This window comes from Mixophyes fleayi, chromosome 1 (assembly GCF_038048845.1).
Source record: "Mixophyes fleayi isolate aMixFle1 chromosome 1, aMixFle1.hap1, whole genome shotgun sequence".
In the NCBI taxonomy this organism is placed as follows: domain Eukaryota; kingdom Metazoa; phylum Chordata; class Amphibia; order Anura; family Limnodynastidae; genus Mixophyes; species Mixophyes fleayi.
Window position 1 is genome coordinate 233,586,065 of NC_134402.1, and position 22,316 is coordinate 233,608,380.

The following is a 22,316-nucleotide window of genomic DNA, read 5'->3' on the forward strand; positions in this document are numbered from 1 at the left end:
TCACAACGGAATACCACCTGGGGTCTGCCTGCCGTCCCCTCTTTAAGAACTGGATTAACTCAAAGTCTGTTCTGGAATGAGGGATATAAAACCCAGTTAGTGTTGAAGACAAAGGTAGATTTGTAGCCTAGATGTGTTTATAGAATGTTGGTGGCATACAGGAAGAACTTGGGTATATAGGAAGGTTGAAAAAACACACTGGTTCATCCTTTTCATTAATTTGTATTGTGTTAAGGAAAGCAAATAAAAGCCTTAATGACGATTGCCAATTTACACTCACAGGGAAAAGGAGAAAAATTCCTTCCTTACCCCAAAAATGGCAAACATTAAATTGTAAGTTAATCACTACTAGAATTCTCTAATTATAGCTACAGATATACTTTGGTGTAGAGGCATCCAGATATCGAGATCTTTTTAAAATTTAGTAAGTTTCCATCACCACTTCATGTGGTAAGGAGCGTTACAGCTTTCTGTAAAGGACACCTACCAATGCTGAAATTCACAATTGATGACCCCTTATCTGCTGTATGGAAAGTTTCATTAGCTATATCTGTGTATTGACCTTCTAATTAATATGTATACATATATCTGTCACCTCAGTAGAGGGGTATCCACCCTACACTTCCCACCCCCCAAAAAAGCAAAAAGTTGAAGTTGTCTGCCATTGAACTGTCTCCTATGTCCTGCTTCCAGTGAGGTGCTCAGAAAACGTATATTCAAGTTGAAATCTAAATGATAGGATCTAGCTGCTATAAGGTATTTATCTGCCACAGTATTAAATAAAGCGCACACGTCAAATAGAAATTTAGGGACATGTGCTTTTCAGCTAAAAAAAAATACAAATGTAGTGGTCTGCGGGTTTGTTTGAGCTGAGTTTGCTCTTTTAAAAATCCGTTTTAGTTGTTGCCCCACAGCATGTTGGTAAAACTGGAGTAAAATGTTAGCATGAAGTACCCAATATTCCCCTAATGATCCCAATTTAAGTGTTTCTCTACATAGTGGTTGCTCCAACAGAGGATGTTTATTTGTAAATACACATATGGGGAGCAATATAAATATACACAATTCTTTTTGTGTAATCCCCAAACATGTGCTTTGTGTGAATGTCTGTGCAGAGTTGTGCTTTCTCTTTCTTCTATATATTAATAGCATAAGTATAACTTATGAGTGACTTATTTCTATGATGCCATTGTCTGAGCATATCATATACCAAATTAAAGGTCTTGGGCTGTAGATTTGCAGATAAATATTGCCGTTGTCATCGGTTGCATCGTTTCGGTGTTACGTCCGCCCGCCATTTGCAACAATGCATTACCATTGGCCTCTGGAAAATGAGACAGTTGGCAATACACCTGTACACCTGCTGGTTGCTGTAGAAACTGTGACCGTGAACTCTCCCTGTGCACCTGCTGGGTGACCTGGAGCATGTGACCTGCTGGTTGGTCTGGTGACTGTTATTTGCAGACATATATATCAGCGCATTTTGCGGGGACCTCAATCAGACTGCTGTTATATCATTATTCACTTATCCTCTCTTTGTTTACAACAAATATGCCAAAATGTCGCTCTTGAGGACGTCGACGTCCAAAGATCTTACAGTCAAGAATATTATCGTCACAATCAGCGTATAACAAAAACTGATACGCCGCTTGCATTGGACATGATGTATTCGCCACAATATTACTCTTTGGGGGGGGGGGGTGGTATTCAATTGTTCGGCTTGACGGCCGAAAAACTCGCGCTCTAAAACTATTACCGTTAATACGGTAATTACTCCCTGAGCTGCAAGCTGAAATTCAGCGAGTAAATTACCGTATGAACGGTTTTTAAGCGCAATTTTACCGTAATAGATTTAGAGCGCGAGTTTTTCGGCCGTCAAGCCGAACAATTGAATACCCCCCTTTGGGTTCTATGGACGGGCAATGTGTGAACTGTGTTGCTCTACACTTTTTAGTAGAGGAGATTAATTCATTAAATTTCAGTTAAGGGCGGTTACTGCCGGGTTTCCCTAGTTAAATATACTATATGTGCAAATATTCCTTTTCTTATACTAAATTGTTAATCCATGCCATTTTCATTGCTTTTCATTGTGTCTTTAAGTTTGAAGTTGTGTCCATCCCTGTAATGATTTGTCTCTTCTGTGTACTAGATCAGCAATATGACGGATGAAGCATGCCGGACACGTAGCCAAAAGAGGGCGCTGGAGGGGACGCAGAATGATGTAGACAATAAAAAGTTAAAACTGGAGAAAGGGCTTTTAGATGGAGATCTCATTATGAAGGCAGAACCTGGGACAGGAAAAGTGCCTGGAATGCTGAAAGGCGGCGAGGTGAAAGCCACCATTAAAGTGGAGGTACCGACTGGAGATGAACCAATGGACATGAGCACCTCAAAAAGGTGAGTAATGGAGAAGGTGTGGAGATCATTGTGTATATCCATATATGTTGCAAAGTATCATACTAACAAACAAAAGGAGTGGAATTCTTGTTTCAAATTGGGTGTGGACAAAGGTGGTGTGTGTGTGGGAGGGTGGAATAGCTATCGTGTAGCTTCCATTTACATCTGTGGTGCTTTTTCATGGAGTGATGTTCTAACTAGGTAGCTGTGAGCCTAATACATTTTGTCTTAGAGGAATTCCTGCCTCCAACATGCTTATATTTCCCAATTTTATACTTGCATAATTTCATAAATCATCTTTTTGTGCAATGGGTTGTGTAACACCAGAGCAGCAATTCAACATGTGGCCAGTCTGCGTAGCAGCTCTTGTGTGAAATTGCTCTGCACATACCCAGAACGTGGACGCACACATAGGAGCCTATGCAGGCTTGCATGGTTCTGACACTTGCACTAGGGGGCATTTGAGGGAAGGGGTATTCTAACATTGTCAGAGTACAGTAAATGCAGGTTTAGCCAAATGCCGCTTATGCAGACCTACAGAAACACGCATGTTAGGAAGCGTGTCTTTTATACGTGCTCCTGGGCAGGTACAAATACACGCTGTGACATGATATAAACTCTATGCTACTAAGACACATCTGTTAGGTTTTATTTGTTTTTTGAGTCTTTTGCACCCATTTTTCCATCGACTGTCAATCAGCTCCAATGTGTTATCGATATCTTTCAGCTGCATCCTTTATCAATGTATTGTTTCATGAAATTGACATTTTAAATGTAGACAAAGTCCTTATTGTAAATGTTGTTAATAATCTTGTTATGGATGGATGGATCTTTTCTATAGGAAGGAAGAAACTTTTTAGGAAGTAATTGTATAGGTGTCACAGCAGATAGTTTTCCAATCTTCTATAAATTGCCAAGAAAATACCATTTTCTCAGGACTCTTATGCCACTAGAATGACTCTGTTTTAATCGGCAGACATAAATTATATTGAAGGTCCAGATGACGGTATGTAGCCTAGAGGCTTAGGCACTTTATATATTGTTGTGAGCATTTTACTGTGATTTAAACTGTAAGGACAATTTGTGTGCTGGGTGAATAGTGTGCCACGTTGTTTAGAATTTCTGGCTTTGTCATGGGAACACTTGATTGGTAGAAACTGTCAGCACCCCCCCTTAATTTTTTCTTGGCAGCAGGATTTAAGCTTATGTATGTTACCTGAGAAATCAAAAGGTTGTTTAATTTCTCATGTCAGACTGAAGCGATGCTGGTTACTATGGCCACTGGGCAAGGAGGTTTTTAGTTTTATTAAATTGTCTCCTATCTACTAGAGAATCCATATAATCCAGCAGTGAAGTATTTTATTCTTTGTTTTGTTTTCTTTATAGTCTATCCCCAGTGTGTGTGTTCTGGCTTAGTGTGGTTTTATGGTTTTATTTCTTCCAATCTGTTAGTTTTTTTGTTTACATAATCTTCTTTTTGGTACAAATGTCATGTTTCCTTAGTTCTTGCAAGACTTTTATATTTTTGTTCATTTTAGGTTTTTTTTGTTTCGTTTTTTTAACTTATTTTATCATTTGGAAATGAACACCTTTCTGGGGCTTGTCTGCCATCTAGTGGGAATTCTAAGAAATATCACTCATGTTTCTGCTCTCACATTTTACAAAGTATGATGTTCCTCCCTTAACAAAAGACTGCTTATTGTGGTGTTTGTAATATACATACATGTTGTGCTAATGTAGAAACACAAGTGGGTCAGACTGAAAGGTGAAATGCATCATTTTCAGAAACAAAGTAGACTCCTGTTCTGACTAAGCAGGAATTCCAAAATATGCGAACAGTTAGTGAAAATAGCAATAGCTAAATATATTTAAATCCACTAGCTGGTGCTTATTTTGTACATAGCATAATCGTGGATTTTTATTTTAATATTGCACAATATATTATTGGTTTTAAACGTGACTTCCACTTTGAAAAGTGTAGAATTCCCATCACATTGCTGGAGGGGTTGTAGAAGGGCAAACATGTTTGGCTATGCTCACACGGAGGACTTTGCATTTTAGTTACTGCAGTGACTTTCATTTAAGATTAGATATAGGTCTTAATAGGGTATAGCAAAAATGAGCATTTCATATTTTGGTCACTACAAAAGGTCAGATTGCTAATGCTTAAAAGCAAGTAGAAGTGCTTGTATTGGAATCCGATAGCTAGTGATGTGAAGATGAGGCTAAATGCCACACAACTTCAGCACTCACTCCACATTTCATTTTAGAATTGCAATTAAGCACAATATATGCTTTTACTAAAAATCAAGGTATTTGTGCCTTGCATGCAACTGGTTTTAATTTTGGACTGAAAATGCAGCATGCAGTCTATAAAATAGTCGTCTTTCATTTCACTTATTTTTCCTTTGACTGTGACTTATGTCATTCTGAACTTTGAGTGCCAAAAAGGATACTGTATCAATACAATCACTAGGAGACACTGAATGTCTGTCCCACACAGCTCATACATGTGTTTCACTGCTCATACATGTGTTTCACTGCTCATCTCTGAAAATACTGCAATAGCTGCTGCCTGTACTAAAACACAACTTTGGCTCAAACATTGATGTGCCAGTTACACGTTCCAACTATGTGACCAGCTCTGCGCAGGCACGCAGGTGCTGAGACCACCCCTCTGTTTCAAATTCTCAGAATGGCTCTAGTTAGCTGCTCTGAAGGTTGCAGATACTCCCACCAGATGATTGACAGGCTTATCTGTTTAGCATACAGAGAAGAGAGGAAACAGGAGGTGGAAGGTCTATGGGGGATTTTCAGAGTGCGGGGGATTCCAATATACAAAAAAAAGGTAAATACAGCAAACTACAATACAATCTTGATTTCCTAACATTTTTATTACTGGTAAACCTAAACATAGGCAGTAGGGGAGGTGCAAACCTTTAACATGTGCATACTGGTTTTATCATGGTAAATCTAATTTTACAACACACAGTTATAGTAAATCAGACAGGTGCTGTTCATCAGGATGAGATATCCCTGTGATTGTGCAGTACAGTTACAATTTTAATTGCATTCACTTTCTGGACTTTTTCCATCTTAATGGCTGTCTTAGGGAGCAACTTAAGACTGTCCCATAGTGCTGGACTGAAAGGGAAATTGAGGGGCATGTTCAGAAGGTTAATGTATGCTGCAAAGGTGGTTGTGGTTTAAATCTAAATTGGTAGCACTGACTTTCCCAGTTACACCCAAGATCACGGTAAATTACCCAGTGATCTTAATCAGCTGGCAGTTTTGAGAACTCTCTGAACTGTCTGTTCAGTGTCTAACTTACACTAAATATAAATCTGCAGTTTTCTGAATAAATGTAGTTGGGGATAATAAAGGGTGGATGTGCTACATTGGATTGATAAAAACTGATCTAATTGTTGAAAACAACATAAATACAATATTTACCCTTTTTCCCCTCCTATGTTTCTCTTTTGTCTCAGTGAAATTAAGAGAGAGAAGAGGGTTCCCTCCCCAGATGTCATTGTTTTATCTGATAACGAGCCTTCCAGTCCACGGATGAATGGTTTAACCAGGCAGATAAAGGAGCCGAATTCTGAAACTTTTTTGGTGCGTACACTATCTTTCTTCAGTGTTACCTATTCACTTGTATTTTTACTATGTGTTCATGTTTGTTTTTAAGATTCCTCTATTAAAGTGATATTTTTGTTTTGATTGGTGGGCTGCCCATGTGTTGAAAATATATGCTCATGAGTTGGATCATGTTTCAATACTTTTTATGACAAAAGCCAAAGTAGTACATTGGAGGGACACCAGTTAATTAGTTGGATAGCACCAATCCTATTGCGCAACGTGGTACAGAGTATATATAATCATTCATATCAGTCCCTGCCCCATTGGAGCTTAGTTAACATTTCTTACCACACAAACACCAGTTGTACATCTTTCGCTTTTCCTTTATTTCTCTCCCCTGTTTTGATTCTCTTGTCTTGAGGCATTTTTCACACACATTTGGATGCTATAAAGTATGCTTTTAGGGAGAGGTTCCGTTTGGCGCGAAGTGTCTAAGGAATGTCTGCTGAGACACCATGTGTCGATGATGTGGTTGGAATCTCCACTCATTTTTTTTCTCACCCCATAGAGTTGCACAGAACAATTAAAGGAGATTCTTACCCTAATGGCCTGCGATGTGCCTGCCCCATCACTGGCAATTGAATTACCCCCTCCCCTTAGTGTAAATAAATTTTAAATGTTTGGATATTATTTTTGTCTCCACTATTCTGTATTTGCATTGGGTAACTCTCCAAAGTGTCAGTCTTGTACCAGCAAACCATTCTGGCTCATTGGCTTTGTGTTCATCTATACTGTTGCTTATTCTTCTACAGCTAATGCAGAAAAGCAGCCCTGAAGAAAGAGAGCGAATGATCAAGCAGCTGAAAGAAGAGTTACGGTTAGAAGAAGCTAAACTGGTGCTACTTAAAAAGCTCCGCCAGAGTCAGATCCAGAAGGAAACTGCCCCACAGAAGGTAAGTGATCATCTGGAAGTAGACCTAGAAGTAGGCCTTTCCAGAGTTTTAATATAGCACAACAAGCTTGACTTAAAATACAAAAGACGATTTCCCTAAGTAGAAGTGTTTTGGTTTTATAATTGTTCTCTCGCCGGCTCACAGGTAACGTCCCGTATCTCTGGCACGGTTATTCCTCCTCCTTTGGTACGAGGTGGGCAACAGGCACCAGCCAAGCAATCAACACAAATAGTTATGCCACCTCTTGTGAGAGGAGCACAGGTAAGCATTTATTGTATTATTCACAATCCATTTCTTTAGCCATACTTTAGTGGTGTTGCTTTATCAGCTTTGATCAAATTACTTGTCTCTGCTAGGTAGTAGTGTAACTACACTTACACAGGGATAAATATTCACTAGGTGGGTAATGTTGTAACTGACAAAATAATCCACTTTATTTTCTAACTTTAATTGCACATCACACACTGACTAAATAAAATTAAATTTTTGATAAAGTTTGCAAATATGTCAGCAGATAAATGTTATGTTATGTTTAGTTATAGCTAATTTATCTTTGTAAGCATGTCACAAAAGCTATGGTTAAACTGTGAGGTTATAGAAATCTGTTTTTCCACTTTGCTGCTGCTCCTTTTCACAGTTTCTTTCATTCTCGCATTTCTCTCCCACTGCCTCTTCCCTGTCCCTCCCTCCCACCATCAGCCCATTTCTGTCTCTCCTCAGCAGATGCACAGCATCAGGCAGCATCCAAGCACAGGTCCGCCTCCTTTACTTCTAGCTCCTCGTGCGTCGGTGCCCAGTGTGCAGATGCAAGGTCAGAGGATCATCCAGCAGGGACTGATACGTGTGGCCAATGTGGCGAACACAAGTTTGCTGGTCAACATACCACAGGTTGGGGCATAAATGATTTATTTCACTGAACTGCAAAGATTAATTCAATACATGGTGCAAAAGCATGTTAATTGTGCTCCGATTTAGATAGCTCTACCTTCAGGGTTGTTATGTTCAACAATTCTTTTATATGCTTTAGTTATTAGAAAAAGTGCAGGTCCACATTTATTGCATCCATGGAGTGAAAATTACAGATTAAGTTCGATCAGTTACTATGTGGCTTTCATGACTTGGTCTCAGTAGCTTGTCCTTTTTATTTACTTTTCTCTTATACTGTACTGCAAATGGCTAATTAGATATTTATTTATTTTTACATTAAAAATCAAAATGAGCCTTAGAATGGAGCAAGGAATATAGCCAAATGATAACTGGCAGCTGTGCAAGTTTGGACCTTGTTTTTTAAAATATTGTGAACAGTAAAACATATTGCAATATGTGCGAATAACCATAACTAGATTGATTAGGAACCAGTGCTTCATGACTTGGATCTCCTGAAAATATTCAGGTAGCGTGTCTGGGATGTTGGTTCCTAGCAAATTGATTGACTGCTTTGAAGTTTAGCTCACAATTGGATGCTTCTTCTGTTTTGTAGTTGACAGGTTCACTTATGTGAAATACTGCTCATTGTTTTGTGCATGAATGCAATGTTTCAGTGAATAGATGTAGAGGATATAGAATTCGCAACAACTTTTCCTAAGTAGAAGTGTTTTGGTTTTATAATATTACTATTACTAACACTGTCTAATACTGGTTAACCTTTCAACTGTTTTAGGCATCCCCAACATCTTTGAAGGGATCAGCTGGAACAGGCAGTGTCACCAGCATCTCATCGAGCAATAATGCTAATGACTCCCCTGCTAGCAGACAAGCTGCTGCAAAACTTGCCCTACGCAAGCAGTTGGAAAAAACCTTGCTGGAGATTCCTCCCCCCAAACCACCTGCCCCAGAGCTCAACTTTCTTCCAAGTGCAGCCAATAATGAGTTTATCTATCTGGTGGGACTGGAGGAGGTGGTTCAGAACTTGTTGGAGACACAAGGTGAGCCTAAGTTAGAGGTGTTGGGTAGGCACAATAGTTTGTGAATACCTGATGTAGGCACAAACCATACATTAATCATATTGGTGAATTATGTTTATAAAAATTTGAAGTTAATTTATGAAGCAAAATCTGGCTTAATCAAGTTGTCTTTGGACATGTCTTTATATTAAAGCTCTTTCTCAGCCTATTAAATGTGCCGAGATGATTGTATGGAAAATACACACACAAGCGTTCTCACAAGAATTTGCTTTTTTTTGCATTTAGTAGCAGTAAACATACAGTGAATTTCTATGGGAATGCTCATTTAGCATTTCCCAAAGCACATAGTGGCATACCTGTACGAGCCCAAGCAGAATGTCTGCATCACAAATGTACCATTACTGAATACCAAAGAAATGCTTTGTAAGTGTGAGTATTGTCTTATGTCACATTCACCCTACAGGTAAATCCGCGCCGCCAGCCTCTTCTCATGAGCCTTATAGTTGTGCCCAATGCAAGACCGACTTCACCAGCCGCTGGAGGCAGGAGAAGAATGGGACCATCATGTGTGATGTATGCATGACCTCTAACCAAAAGAAGTCTCTGAAAGCTGAGCACACTAACAGACTGAAAGCTGCCTTTGTCAAAGCTCTGCAGCAGGAGCAGGAGATTGAGCAGAGGATACTGCAGCAAAGCTCTTCCCCTGCACAGATTAAAGCAGAACATACTGTGCAACACCACTCTCTGAAACAGGTAAGCTATAAGTGTGATATGGATAGGATATGGAAAGTAAGATGGCATTGTAAAATATACATAATATTGACACCTAGATTTATCTACCTGCAGTGTTAAGTATTTGTAAAATTTTTAACATAATAGAATCATTTTGTATGGTCTTATTAACCTAAATATAAATGTTGGCCCAGTGGGAGTATTGTGCATTCTTATGTACATTAGAAAATGATGAAGAGAAGTGTAACAATTTTTCATACTGTTTCCCATGAGTAGAGCCCCACACCAATATCCCGCGGATTGTCAGGGACCACACGAGGCGTCCTGCATACGTTCCCACCTTCGACCAAGCTGCCCAGTGCGGCCACCCTTGCCAATAGACCGGTAAAACCCGGAGAGCGTCCCTTGAACAAAATTAATCTGACACCTGGAAACTGGAAAAAAAGCCCAATTAATGCAGGTAAGTAAAATGAGGTGTCCCCCACTAGTGCCCAGGGCATGGGAGAAGCATGAGTAATATAGCAGAGAGAGAACATTTTTTCAGTCTAGATGGTGACTCAGCTTCACGCTTTAATGTAGCTATCCTGCAAGGCTAGGAATCAATGTGGACATTACACTCTACATTACATAATATTTAAAAGGACTGTATCTGAAATTATATATCTAAAATGTGACTAGTACAGGGAAATGAAAATTCTAGGCATCATTGCTCATAGACTGCCAGATAGATGACAAAAACAAACTCAAAGGTTGTCTGCTACCTCTTTGCCTGCTCCTTCATATATTGGGTCTTGTAACCAATAGCGTCATCCCCTGAGAAGATTGCCAACCTTCAGTAAGATTAATAGGAGATAATGGCATTCTGCTAAATGGAAAGTTCAATTTACTATCGCTATGCCAGGAAGTAGATAATGTCTATACTTCAATCCCTTACTTTTACTTTAGGTAAAATACAAATAGAATGAAAAAATATCTGTAGTGGGACTATATCTGTTGTCCTATCAAAATGCAACACAAATTAAGAAGTCTTCTGAGAATTCTGTAATGATGTAATTCAAATTTAAATATTCCTAACTGTATTGTTCACTCCCTGAATGTATATATTGTGTTTGAGTCTTTTTTAATGTATTATGAACTACAAATAGATTTACACAACAAGTTAATATAGGCATAAATGGTGAATTCCATGTCACCACTCATGTAATATATATAGAAAAATATCTCAGGCTGGGAAAAAGTCATTGCATACTTACCAAAGAGAGACTGCTGGTTAGGAGTGTCTTCTGTTGAGGGCAATGGATGCACATCTTCTCGGGCTCCTTAAAGATCCTGCTAGCTCTTACATTTGATTGCCTGGACTCTGTATTCTACATTAATTTGTCCAATCCTGATAAAAATAGATGGATATAGATGGGAACCTTTCCACTTAGTGGGGGCCATACCAGTTATCACAGCCAGGTTGAGCTTCCTCTTTAATGTTTAAGCATTATAAAGTGTTTTGTTTGTTTTTTTCCTGGGGATTTGCGATATTTCATTGCATCAAATGGGTATAATTGTTTTCTATAGGGCAAACTACTAGTCAAAGAGTCATAGCGACACAACAATCAAAGAAACAATCAGTGGAGATGCACAGGGGTAAGCAAAATGGGCAACTTTGTTGCTGCAACAAAGTTGCCTGAACATATCATGCAGCATTTAAGTGTCTTGTAGAAGAGTGGATTTCAAATTGTATAGCTGTAAACAGGTGTAATTTTGTGTGAACAATTTGTTACTAAGCAGTCTGCGCTCCCTTTAGGGGAGTGGGAATCCTGAATATGCACTGTTGAGCTTGTAAGATACATGATCAATTCACAACTGGATAAAAACCAGGCAGTCAATTTGAGGACCCGTTATGAACACGCAGTGGAACAATTTTGTTGGCTTGGCTAAAATTCAGTCCATCTATTCACGCCAACATGAAGTAATTGCTTGAAATGTTTGTACTAGAATACATAAAACTTTTTTTTTTATTTTGTTCACCATTTAACAAATATTAAAATGATGTCCACCTAACATAAAAAATAGTGATTGTGCAAGTCAAGAAATCAAGCCTAGAGGAGGTATTGGATATATTTTGATATGCCTAATGAGAAGTAGCATTTAAGTCAAGAAAAAAAATACTGTTTTTCTGAAACTGAAGTTACTTCCATTGCTTCAATATGTTTGGAGTGTGCAGTTGCTTGTATTCTTCAGATTATGATTATATTGCTTTCTGTTAATTTCTGTCTTCTACTAACCCTCTTCATGGACAGTAATAGAAATTGTGCTTCCTCGAAGCGAAAAAAGTATTAACAAGAACAACAATAATCAATATTGTATTTTTTTAAACTGTATAAACATGGCATCTACATAAATTCTGATTTAATTTGGTGTAGAAAATTCTATAAAATTGGAGTTTCCAGAAAGTGATCTCCAAGTTGGCACCACAGGCCTCACAATCGTATGAAAAGGATAGCGAGTCTGGTTTTATGTTGCAAGAATGCCTCAACAATAATATAGAATACACAAAGTTCCTAGAAAAATTCTTTTACATGCAGCAATTTCATCAGATATGACATAACATTACACTACCAGCGGTGAACGTTTTTATTCACACTGTAAGAACAGGGTGGGAATGGAAGACCTGATGGGAAGCTGCAATGTCCGTGACTCCAACTTCTCATTGGCTTTTCTCATTCGCATCCACGCCATACAGCCCCGATTTCCAGCCAGTTCTGATACTAATCATGGAGAAAAATGGCTGCATGGAGCAGCCCTTCAGGCAACTGACAGATTTTCCTGTAATGTAGGCTTAATTTTAAGTATTGGAATTTTATCTCTAAACTTATGCCCTATGTTTCTTTTCCAGGAGGGACATTAACCTTTGTGAACCCTGGCCTCACTGTGCATAAATCAGCAGCTGTGGACCGCCAACGGGAATACCTCCTAGATATGATTCCTTCCCGCTCAATCACCCAATCCTCTACGTGGAAATAATGAATGCATCCTCCGTCAGTGACAGAAATAAAGACAAATAATGAACACAAACTTAGAACATGAAAAAGCAAGAAAGGACTGTTTTTTTCGCATTGTCCTTTCCCTCCCATCAGGCGTGGAAAGATGATCCTCTTCCCAACACGTTTCCACATGGAAAGCTTGGTAGCAACCTACAGATGAGGTGTTGGGTATGCTTTTCTTCCAGTAAGAGGAGCGCTAAGGAAAGAGGAACTTCCTATTTTATTTTTTTTGGGGTCTCTTCAGATTTTGAGCTGGACTGGCAAATGATATGAGTTCTCATATTACCCTTCTCCATGCTCCAAATGCCTACTTTTTTCTGCCATCAGGTGTAATTTCTCTAAATAAACAATAGTAATTTCCCTGTTCCATCTTCTACAAAGTTTTCCATGTTCTACAAAGACATCACAGAATTCTTCAGTGTGATTTTTGAAGGTGTAACTGGATTATATATATTTTTTTGTTTGAGGAGGAAGCGGATTTGTTTTTTCGCATGGTTGAATTTTTCAGGTCCACTTCTGATTATGGAGCAGAACATATCCAGTCAGAACAAAATCATTTGTTAAATGCAACAAATATAGTTATATTTAAATAGATCTATGACAAAATAAAAAGTTTATGCCCACAGAGTTCCCTGCTGTGGGTGGTCCATTCACGTGGATTTTATTATCTGAAGAAGGCTATATCAATACAGCCAATTCCTCTCTAACCCAGTTTGCTTTGTTTTCACTGGACACAAGCTTCTGAAAGGTTAAAGGACATGGAAGATATGGTGAGGTTGGTTTATACCTCCTGTTTAGGTAAATGCTGCATTAATCCAGATTTTGGTTTCCAGGCTTTCATTGGCTTCTCTTAGCCCGCTCTACTGACTTTCTAAAATAAAAATTGTTGCAACAATAAAATGGATAGATAAGTAGGGGGACAGTCTTACACTTTGCGTCTATCCACTGTATCCACATACTGATGACCCCTAATTTCAGTGTAAATCATGCTTCTCCTATTTAAGACCATTGGAAGTGCCGGGTTGGCAGAAAAAAAGTACATACGGTAGTTAAGAAATTAAATCCTTATGTCCCATATAAAATGTTAATTTTAACCCACTTCCTGTTGTGTTGGATATAAATGTTAAGTTACTTTTTTTCATATATGCAGTTGCTTAGGGGTTAGTGTGTTTTTGTTTTGTTTTTTTTCTTTCTTTTCTTTTTGTTTTTGTTTTTTTAACCCGTCTTTTGTTTTGTGGGTGGGCAGGGAGAATTTCTTTGTATAAAAGGAAAAACCCTAGAGTTTAAACTTGACTTTGTGTGTATGATTAGACGGATGAGAGAATATTTTATATATATATATTTTATTTTTTTTTCATTCCAAAATGGAGGGCTGTTTTGGGAAGGCTTAATTATATTTTCCTTTTTCGTCTATGGTTGAAAAGCAGGCATGGTCTTCATTTAAATTTCTTAAATAAACCACGGTTTTTCCTGTTTAGCAATAAGGCACTCAGGTGTTGACGTTTATTCAGGCAATATTCTCTATTTCACATGACCTACAATTTCTGGGTACCTTATTACTTTCCCCAACTCGCATCATCCCATAACATTTGAAAAAAACAATGCACCTAGCCAACCTTTGTTTTCCTTGTCTGTAATCATAACCATATTTATGCCTTCTGCTGTACCATTGTCCTTTTGGGATACATTACTGTTTTCCATAGGAACACTTCCTTTTTGATAATGGGTAGAACTTTCGTTCTAAATGCTCCAACATATTTTCCATCTCCTTTTGCAAGAATACACCTTACCAGAACGTTTTGTTCGTTTTTCTTTTGTTTTGTTTTTTTCTCCGTTCTTATTTTTTTTAAAACACTGTAATCTTTATTTTTAGGGGTGCGAATATTTCGAGACTGTGGGAAAAGCATAGTGTGTGTGTGCGTGCCTGCCAGAATGCGTGGAAACCGGGGATGCCCCATCACTGATAGAGAACTAGCTGTTTCTATTTAATCACACTGGCCAGAACCGCATTTCTGAATAATATTAATAAATAACTAAGCCAACTAGTTTCTTTGTGTTTTTTTTTTTTTTCTTTGTCAGGAAACGCTCCCTTTCAGTGACTCAATTTTGTTTTAACTAAACTCACAACAGCTCTGTGTACATATGATATAGCCAGCTGATCTTTAATTTTATTGTATGCATACTTGATTTGAGAAAAGGAGGGCATCAAGCATGTTTGTGACTTGATATTTGGTTTTAATGTTTGCAGCAATTTGTCTTCGTTATCACACACTTAATAAGTATAGTACTCGATTCACTGCCAACACCCAAGTGTTCCCTAGAATGTTATTGTGTTTTTTTTGTTTTTCTGGGAGATCTTGCAAATTTCCATAAAACAACTTTGCTTTTATCGTGCACAATTTATAGAGAGATCTGGTATTTATTTATCAGACACTTGAACCTGTTTTACGGAGTTTTGTTTAAAAACAAAAAAAACCCTCAAAAGGAAAATAAGCACTGATTTTAGATTCCATTTTTTTTTATTTCACACACAAGTGCTACTCACCAGAGATGGGATGTGGATAACAAAGACCCTTTTCTTTTCATTCCTCCATGACAGCCATTACCATAGGTTTGTGCCTGTTTTTTAAACTAGCGACAGGTCAAACAAAAATGTCTCCCTAGTAAGTATATAAGCCCAGCGCCTTGCCCATGTTTTTTTTTTTTTTTTTCTGTCTCTGCAAGCTAGACAGGTCAGCTAGTTTGTTTGGTTTTTGTTTTGGTTATTTTGTAGTGCAGCACTTACATGGCCTTTTGTCTGTGTGACTCACCACTGAGGTGTAAGCTGGGGTATGGTTGACATCTCTGGAATAGCTGCGCTATTACCTCTTGGAACAACTTTGGTTTTATATACTAGAATTTGAATAGCACAACTCTGTTGGCTGAAAGCTGCTTCTGCACTTGCTGCATCGTCAAGTTGCACCAGGAAGTGGCAGTTTGAACTCTGTACTTGTACAAAAAGTGTGCCTTGTTCAGGTGAGTAGCTCTAAATCGTGAGTACTGCAGCCACATGTTGATCAGTAAGATGGAGCCAGAGTCCAATCCCAAGATGTTGAGGATCACTTGCTTCTGGTAAGCCCTTGTGCAGCTTGTGATAAAGGTGTTATGACAGACTCTGAAAGTGTTTTATACTATATGCACTTCTCAAAGCAAATGGAATATTTAGCCACCTGAGTAATGTCTATACACCATGTGTGCGTGTTTTTCTTCTCTCTACAAGAGCCATGGCATCTGCAGCAGTAGCAAGGAAAGCAATATGGTTATGCCCTTGGACAGCAGCTGCCCAGTCAAGAAATGATCTGGCTAATGTTCCATTTGAATGTGTTCTTTTAAGAAAGAAATTAGATACCACAATACACCAGTTCTGGCTGAAAATCACACAGATTGTCACAAGATCGTACAACTAGAAATTTTCCACCTTTATCGTCTTAACTGTTTAGGGAGGTAAGGAATTCTAGGCTAGGAAGACAATGCACCAGATAATATTTGCATACTGCACCTAGGCAGTCCTTTCAGCCATTCAGATCTAAGGATAGCAAAGCAAGTCTAAGTTCACTACAACGATTGTAGGGAGCAGTATCCAATGACTTATATAGGGGGCTGTATTTCACATTTTGAAGTGTAGACCCACTCTATATAATGTTAAGCACCAACTAGCCTGAAATAGTCATAATCTCAGAAGAAATTTTGTCTGATTTAAAACTCCCATCAAGATAGAGGTAAGAGTTGCACTAATTTCACTGCAAGATCTGATGGGAATCAAGGCAATCACTCAGGTTTCCACAAATCAGGAAAGCTGTTGCTTTTATTCCAGACTATTTATTGTCAGGAAATTTTAGGATGCCTTTTTCCATGGTTTTGGATGTTAGACTCAACAAATTTGTACAACAACAATGTAAAGCATTTTTAAATGGAATCTGTGATTTCCCTTGTAAGGGCCATACGAAAAAGAGACGGACATCCATAGATGTTTTGCGATGCCTAATTTCATGTTCCTGTAGCAGTGCATAACAGAATTTCTCATAATCCGCATAATGTGATACCATTTCAGTTTGCTGGCCTGTCTTTTGGGAAGGCAATGTTCCTGAGAACTTTTACCAAGGTGTTTTGTAACAGTGGTGGCAGAGTTAAGGAAGCAGTCAGATATAGCTATATCTGGATGATATTCCAATAGTAGATGAGTCAAGAGTCACAAAACAGCCCAGGTGATAAACTTACTGAATCAGCATGGATGGGTTAGAAACATGAAAGAGCCATCTTGTTCCAACACAGCATATGACGTTTTTGGGAGTCTAGTTGGACACCAAGAGAAAGCGGATATCTGTCAAAATAGATGTGTAAAGATTAGCGCTATGTCAAGGCAGTTGAAGGTTCATCGTCAATACACCAATAAGGAGCAGTGACTGTTGGGAATGTTTTTCTCAGTAATAGGAATTATTCCATGGGTTGGAGAACGTGCATGTACCAACTAGAACTCTTAAAGAAATGGAATTACAAGGTTCTTTCCTTGAATCATACCATAAAACTTTAAGGCCACAAAGATTTCACAACTGGTGGAGAAGCCCAAAATTAGTGATGAATATTGTTTCAGAGCCAGAGTGGATGATACAACGGACTCCAGTGCAATAGAATGGGGAAGCACATCTTCAGGAGAAAATATCACAAAGTGTGTGGCCACAGAAAGAAGAAAAATTAAACAAATATCTTTGAACCAAGCTCTTCAACAGTTCCAGTATGCAAGTAGAACATCTAAAAATATACTCAAGACAAGACTCTGGTCTTTGTAAATTGCCAGGGAGGAACCGGAAGCAGACCAATGAAGGCGGAAATGAATGGAATTATTGTTCGGGCAGGAAAAAATGTTAAGGTATTGTCGGCACTGTATGTAGCAGGCAAGCAGAACATACTAGTAAATCCATTAAGTGGAATGGAGTCTAAATCAGTGTTAAACTACTAATAAACAAGTTTGGGCTTTCTCAAGTGGACATAATTGTGACAAACCACAATAGCAAAGTACCCAGATTTTTTTTCATCAACGCAATGTTCCAGTAATAGAAGGGATAGATGCTAATCACTTTTATGGATTTTCCAGCTGTGGTACATCTTCACTTTGTTTCATCTCATTCCTTGTGCTTCAGGAAGTTCAGAAAGCAGAAATAGCTATTCTCCCAATCTGGCCAAGATGTCCTTGGTTTCTAATAGCCTGAGACTTGCATTGTGAAAGGCCATGACCTCTACTTCTTCGAGTGGATTTACTAAACCAAGGTCCAGTTTAACATTAAAATGTATGGTGTCTAAATGTTATGGTCTGGAGATTGAGCTGTGGTCGCTTAAAGATTAAGGAGTCTCATAATCAGTGATCAGTACACTTCTGCAAGATGGGAGTTATCCAGTATAGAATATGGATTTATTTTTTTATCTTGATATGAGTCTAAGTTAATGCAACCTCAGTGACTGTTCCATGCATCTTGGACTAAGACGATGGTTTTGCTAAAGTTCTTGCCGTAGCCATACTAAAAGTACAAGTGTTAGCACAAAGTGTCCAGCTGGATATCAAATTAGCTTTGAAATAACATTCTTCTTTTTTTACGTCCAAGCAGTTAAAACGGATCCGTCCTTCAGTCAGACACTTTGTGGCTCCATGGAACCTCAATTTATTCCTCAATATGCGAATATATTGACCGCTTTCAACCATTACATGAACTAATGGATGACATTAAAAGTGCTATTCTTAGCGGCAGTAACTTCTGCCAGGAGGGTTGTAGAAGTTTAAGCACTATGGTCCAAAGAAACTTTCTTTAACATGTATTCAGATAGTGGTGTTGAGAGCCAATACATTCTACATCTATTAAGTAGTGCTGCCACCTTTCTTTATACAACCTAAGGATATGAGAGAAAATAAACTGCCTTCTCTAGATCTGGTTTAAGCCCTCTATATTGCGGTTTAGGCCAGAGGAGTTCAGAACACCACAACAACTGTTTGATACCTGAAGACAATCGGAAAGGATATGCTCCTTCTAAAGGCGCCATGTCCAGATGTATCAGAGGTAGTCATATAATGCATACAAGAGGAGTTAGCAGCCAGTACCTGAAGTGAATTCAATGAGTGGTAGCTACATCTGTGACAAAGAAGCCTGAGCCGCCTTTGCTTGAGGTGTGCAAAGTAGCAGGATGGATTTCCTTTCATTCCTTTTTCAGTGATCACCCGAGTAAAGGATGTCCTATAGTTTTGGCCTTTCTCTAGCTCAGGCATGGCCAACCTGTGGCTCTCCAGGTGTTGTGAAACTACAGGTCCCACCATACTTTGCCAGCTGATAGCTGACAAGGTGTGCTGTGATGCCAGGATCACCTGGAGAGCCACAGATTGGCCAGGCCTGCCCTAGCTAAACAAAACTGAAGCAAACCCATAGTAAAGGCTGCCATTGGACTACTTTTAGGAAAAGAAATGAACAGTGAGATTGCATTTTTCTCAAGTCTATGGAGAAACTGCTAGGATATATGATTTTTATTAAGTGTAAAATGTGGTTTGTGGGCTCCTCCTTGAAACTGTAGAAAAGATTCATATTTGTATCAAATATTGCGTCAGACTTTGAACCAAAATCCACCAAGAAGGATATGCCTTCAACTGTGCAGTTCTATTTAACCTCCATTTAAGAAGTTGGCATTAATCTGTAGCATCGGTTTACAGCACAGAATCTGTTTTTGTGATCCCCTATCTGTCAGATATGCAAAAAAACTTGACCATGAATAGCATCTTTTGGGGTCCTTCATCAGTAACATGCTTTTCAAAGTCCCAGATAAGATTGAGCACAACTGATCAATAAGTATCTAATTGAGGGAAGCAACCACGTAGTTTGAACAGTTCAAGAGACGGGTTGAGTGGAGTAAAGTAATTGGGAACTCCACCACCATGGAGAACAGACCAGACAATGTGGCGGGCCACCCATGTTCTGCTGTACCCTATATCTCTGGAAAGTGCTGTTGACCACCTTGGAATTCTGTAAGATACGAAACATTCTGGATATGTGTTCGTCTATGCCCCAAACAGCCAAAAGGCAGCCATCCTAGATAAGCCTTTAAATTAGAGGTGCTCTGTTTTTTGTTCATTATCTATTTTGTAATCTTGCTACTCTGTACTGTTTCAGAGCCTGTGGCGGGGAAGACCGATAATCAGGTTCAGCATCTGTTCTGTGTGACCTTTGACAAACCATTATCTGTGGATTATGAAGGGGTCTTTTGTGCATAGTCTGTAGGAACCCCCTGAACAATTCAAAGAACCAATATCTTGCATGATGTAATTTTTGACTGAAGTTGTTATACAAGGGATAAAGAGAGCGAAGTCCAAGGCAAAATGATAGACCCTGCTATACAGAATTAGTATTTGGAGGACCTGAATTGGTCTTCTAATAGTGACTATGGAAAATTTAGAGTATCCTAGATTATTTAATGTGGATAATGCAGAGATTCTTCTTAAGAATCTGTGTAAATCTATGCGGATGAATCGACTTCTGCTGCAGTCCATAATTCCCTCTTTCAGCATCATCGTAAGAAGAATATGGCTTTCCCTGTACACCACATATTAAAGTAGGAAAAAAGCAGTAAAATGGATGCAGCAATCAGTCGGCTAGGGTCCACTCTCCCTGACTGGTAATTTGGGGAATCCTATGGATAGTATAGAAAGCTGGAAAGTTTTAAGAAACTTAGTTTGTCTGAAAGGCAGGTGTGGCCATGGCTTCACTGTCCCAGTTACTCAGACTATAGGGAAAATTTTCAGGCATTAAGGGAAAAATCTGTAGACAATATTTGCTTAAAAGTATTAAGGTTATACAGAAAGGAATATAGTTTGAGATGTATCACAAGATATCAATGCCTCTTCAGCCAAAACTATTGCTTCAGTGACCTTTGCCAGAAAAGCTCTGGTGTGGGTCCATGGACAGTAGATGCTAACTCTTAAGGATAGTCTAGCTACTCTTGTCTTTGAAGAATCTTTACTCTTTAGTGACCTGTTAGATGCCATGATTCAGAAAATATATGCAGGTAAATCCAACTGCATGATTGAAGGGATGAGTATTTCCCTTCCTCTTCATCCAGTCAACATTTTAGGGATTTAAGGAGCTACAAACATGAGACTGTACACTACGCGAAGTGCTCCTAGTACACCTAAAGAGTCCTTTTAATTTTAATGAAGAGATCACCTCTAAAGCCCTCACATTGACACTTGCCTGGCTCAGCACTCATTCTGGTGGGCGGCAGGGTCATAGATTAAGAAACCTGCTAGCATTCAGGATCAGTGGGTTCTGGACACCGTCAAGATAGTATACAAATTAGAATTTCAATTTCCCAGGAAGAACTTTTTTGTCAAATCCTGAACGCTATCGGCTCCAGTGCAATTGGAAGCATTGCGTACATCATCCTACAAACATTGCAGGAAGGCAGAGCACTCCAGAAGGGTGGCGGTTTTTATTTCAAACTTTTTCTGGTGCAATCTGCGTTTCTGAACTGTAATAGATCTAATGACACAATCACTTTGTTCATGCAAAGCGATTCTGTATGCAATCCATAAATTCTATTCTTGCTGCCATGTGCAAAGGGGACTTTCTGACATCCATAGATGTATAGGATGCTTACTTTCACATCCCTTTTGCAGTTTATCACTAGTATTTTCTCAGGTTCTTTGTTATGCGTCAACTTTCACTTCTAGCATGTTCTCTTTGGTCTGGCAACATCCTTGAAGGACTATCGCCAAGATATTAATTATGCTTGTAAAAGAACTGAGAAAGCAGAAAAGTGCTCTTCAGCCTTCTCTGGACTAATCCTAGTGTCGGTGTAGTAAAAGTCCTTTATCAGAGTAAGGACAACTTAAGTAACATCTTTCTGCAGACACACACACACACACACACACACCCCCACACACCCCCACATCATTGTGGCTGAATCACACATTTATCGTATAAATATATTTAAATTAACGCAGTGTGCCAATTTATATCATTTGAAATGTACCGATTTTGTGTTACTGTGTATTACAAATGTGCTGTTTTTTGTTTATTTTTAAATGTTTATATTTTGGTATAGGAATTATATTGATTTCTAATATAATATGCCAGATCAGATGAAGTCTGTTTTGATGATGGCAAGAAATGCTAAGCCTGTCTTTTCATCGCAGAAGTGACACAAACTTGCTTTAGCCTTAAGGCCCAGTAGGAGGTTAGCATATCTTGTTAGAGAGACAGAAACCTGTCTGAACAATGTAGACTCTGGATACAAGTAATGTAGGATATCACAGATTGCTGTGAATCTTTAGTTAACGCAATTTTACACCCTGTCTAAAGAAATCACAGCCTGATGTTAAATCATCTGATGTGATATCAGATGCTTCGGTGCCTGGTCGGATCAGGGGTCTGGTTTACCTCCCTGCTACGAGTTGTCAAAATCATCATCATTTCATCATCATTTATTTATATAGCGCCAGCAAATTCCGTAGCATTTTACAATTGGGAACAAACATTAATAAAACAATACTGGGTAATACATACAGAGAGGTAAGAGAACCGTGCTCGCAAGCTTACAATCTATGGGACAATGGGAGTTTGAAACACAAGGACATGTGCTACATCATATTGCACACTGGACCAGCTAGAATGCAAAGGTAAAAGTACTGAGTGGGGTGTGTGTGT

General features: G+C 38.7%; 1 protein-coding gene across 4 annotated transcripts in view; it reads left to right on the top strand.

Moving 5' to 3' along the window:
* GATAD2A (GATA zinc finger domain containing 2A) overlaps window positions 1-14,645 on the top strand; it is a 49,360-nt gene extending 34,715 nt beyond the window's left edge. For 2 of the 4 annotated variants that reach the window (XM_075207757.1, XM_075207748.1), the window contains exons 2-11: window positions 2,150-2,397; window positions 5,886-6,012; window positions 6,789-6,929; window positions 7,074-7,190; window positions 7,629-7,817; window positions 8,590-8,854; window positions 9,297-9,586; window positions 9,842-10,025; window positions 11,132-11,200; window positions 12,453-14,645. In XM_075207757.1, the coding sequence (XP_075063858.1) occupies window positions 2,159-2,397; window positions 5,886-6,012; window positions 6,789-6,929; window positions 7,074-7,190; window positions 7,629-7,817; window positions 8,590-8,854; window positions 9,297-9,586; window positions 9,842-10,025; window positions 11,132-11,200; window positions 12,453-12,580 (1,749 nt within the window). In that variant the 5' untranslated portion in view covers window positions 2,150-2,158 and the 3' untranslated portion in view covers window positions 12,581-14,645. Of the gene's footprint in view, window positions 1-2,149; window positions 2,398-5,885; window positions 6,013-6,788; window positions 6,930-7,073; window positions 7,191-7,628; window positions 7,818-8,589; window positions 8,855-9,296; window positions 9,587-9,841; window positions 10,026-11,131; window positions 11,201-12,452 lie in introns of those variants that run through there. The other 2 variants (XM_075207727.1, XM_075207738.1) reach the window with 2 other exon arrangements.
* Window positions 14,646-22,316: the final 7,671 nt, after the last annotated feature.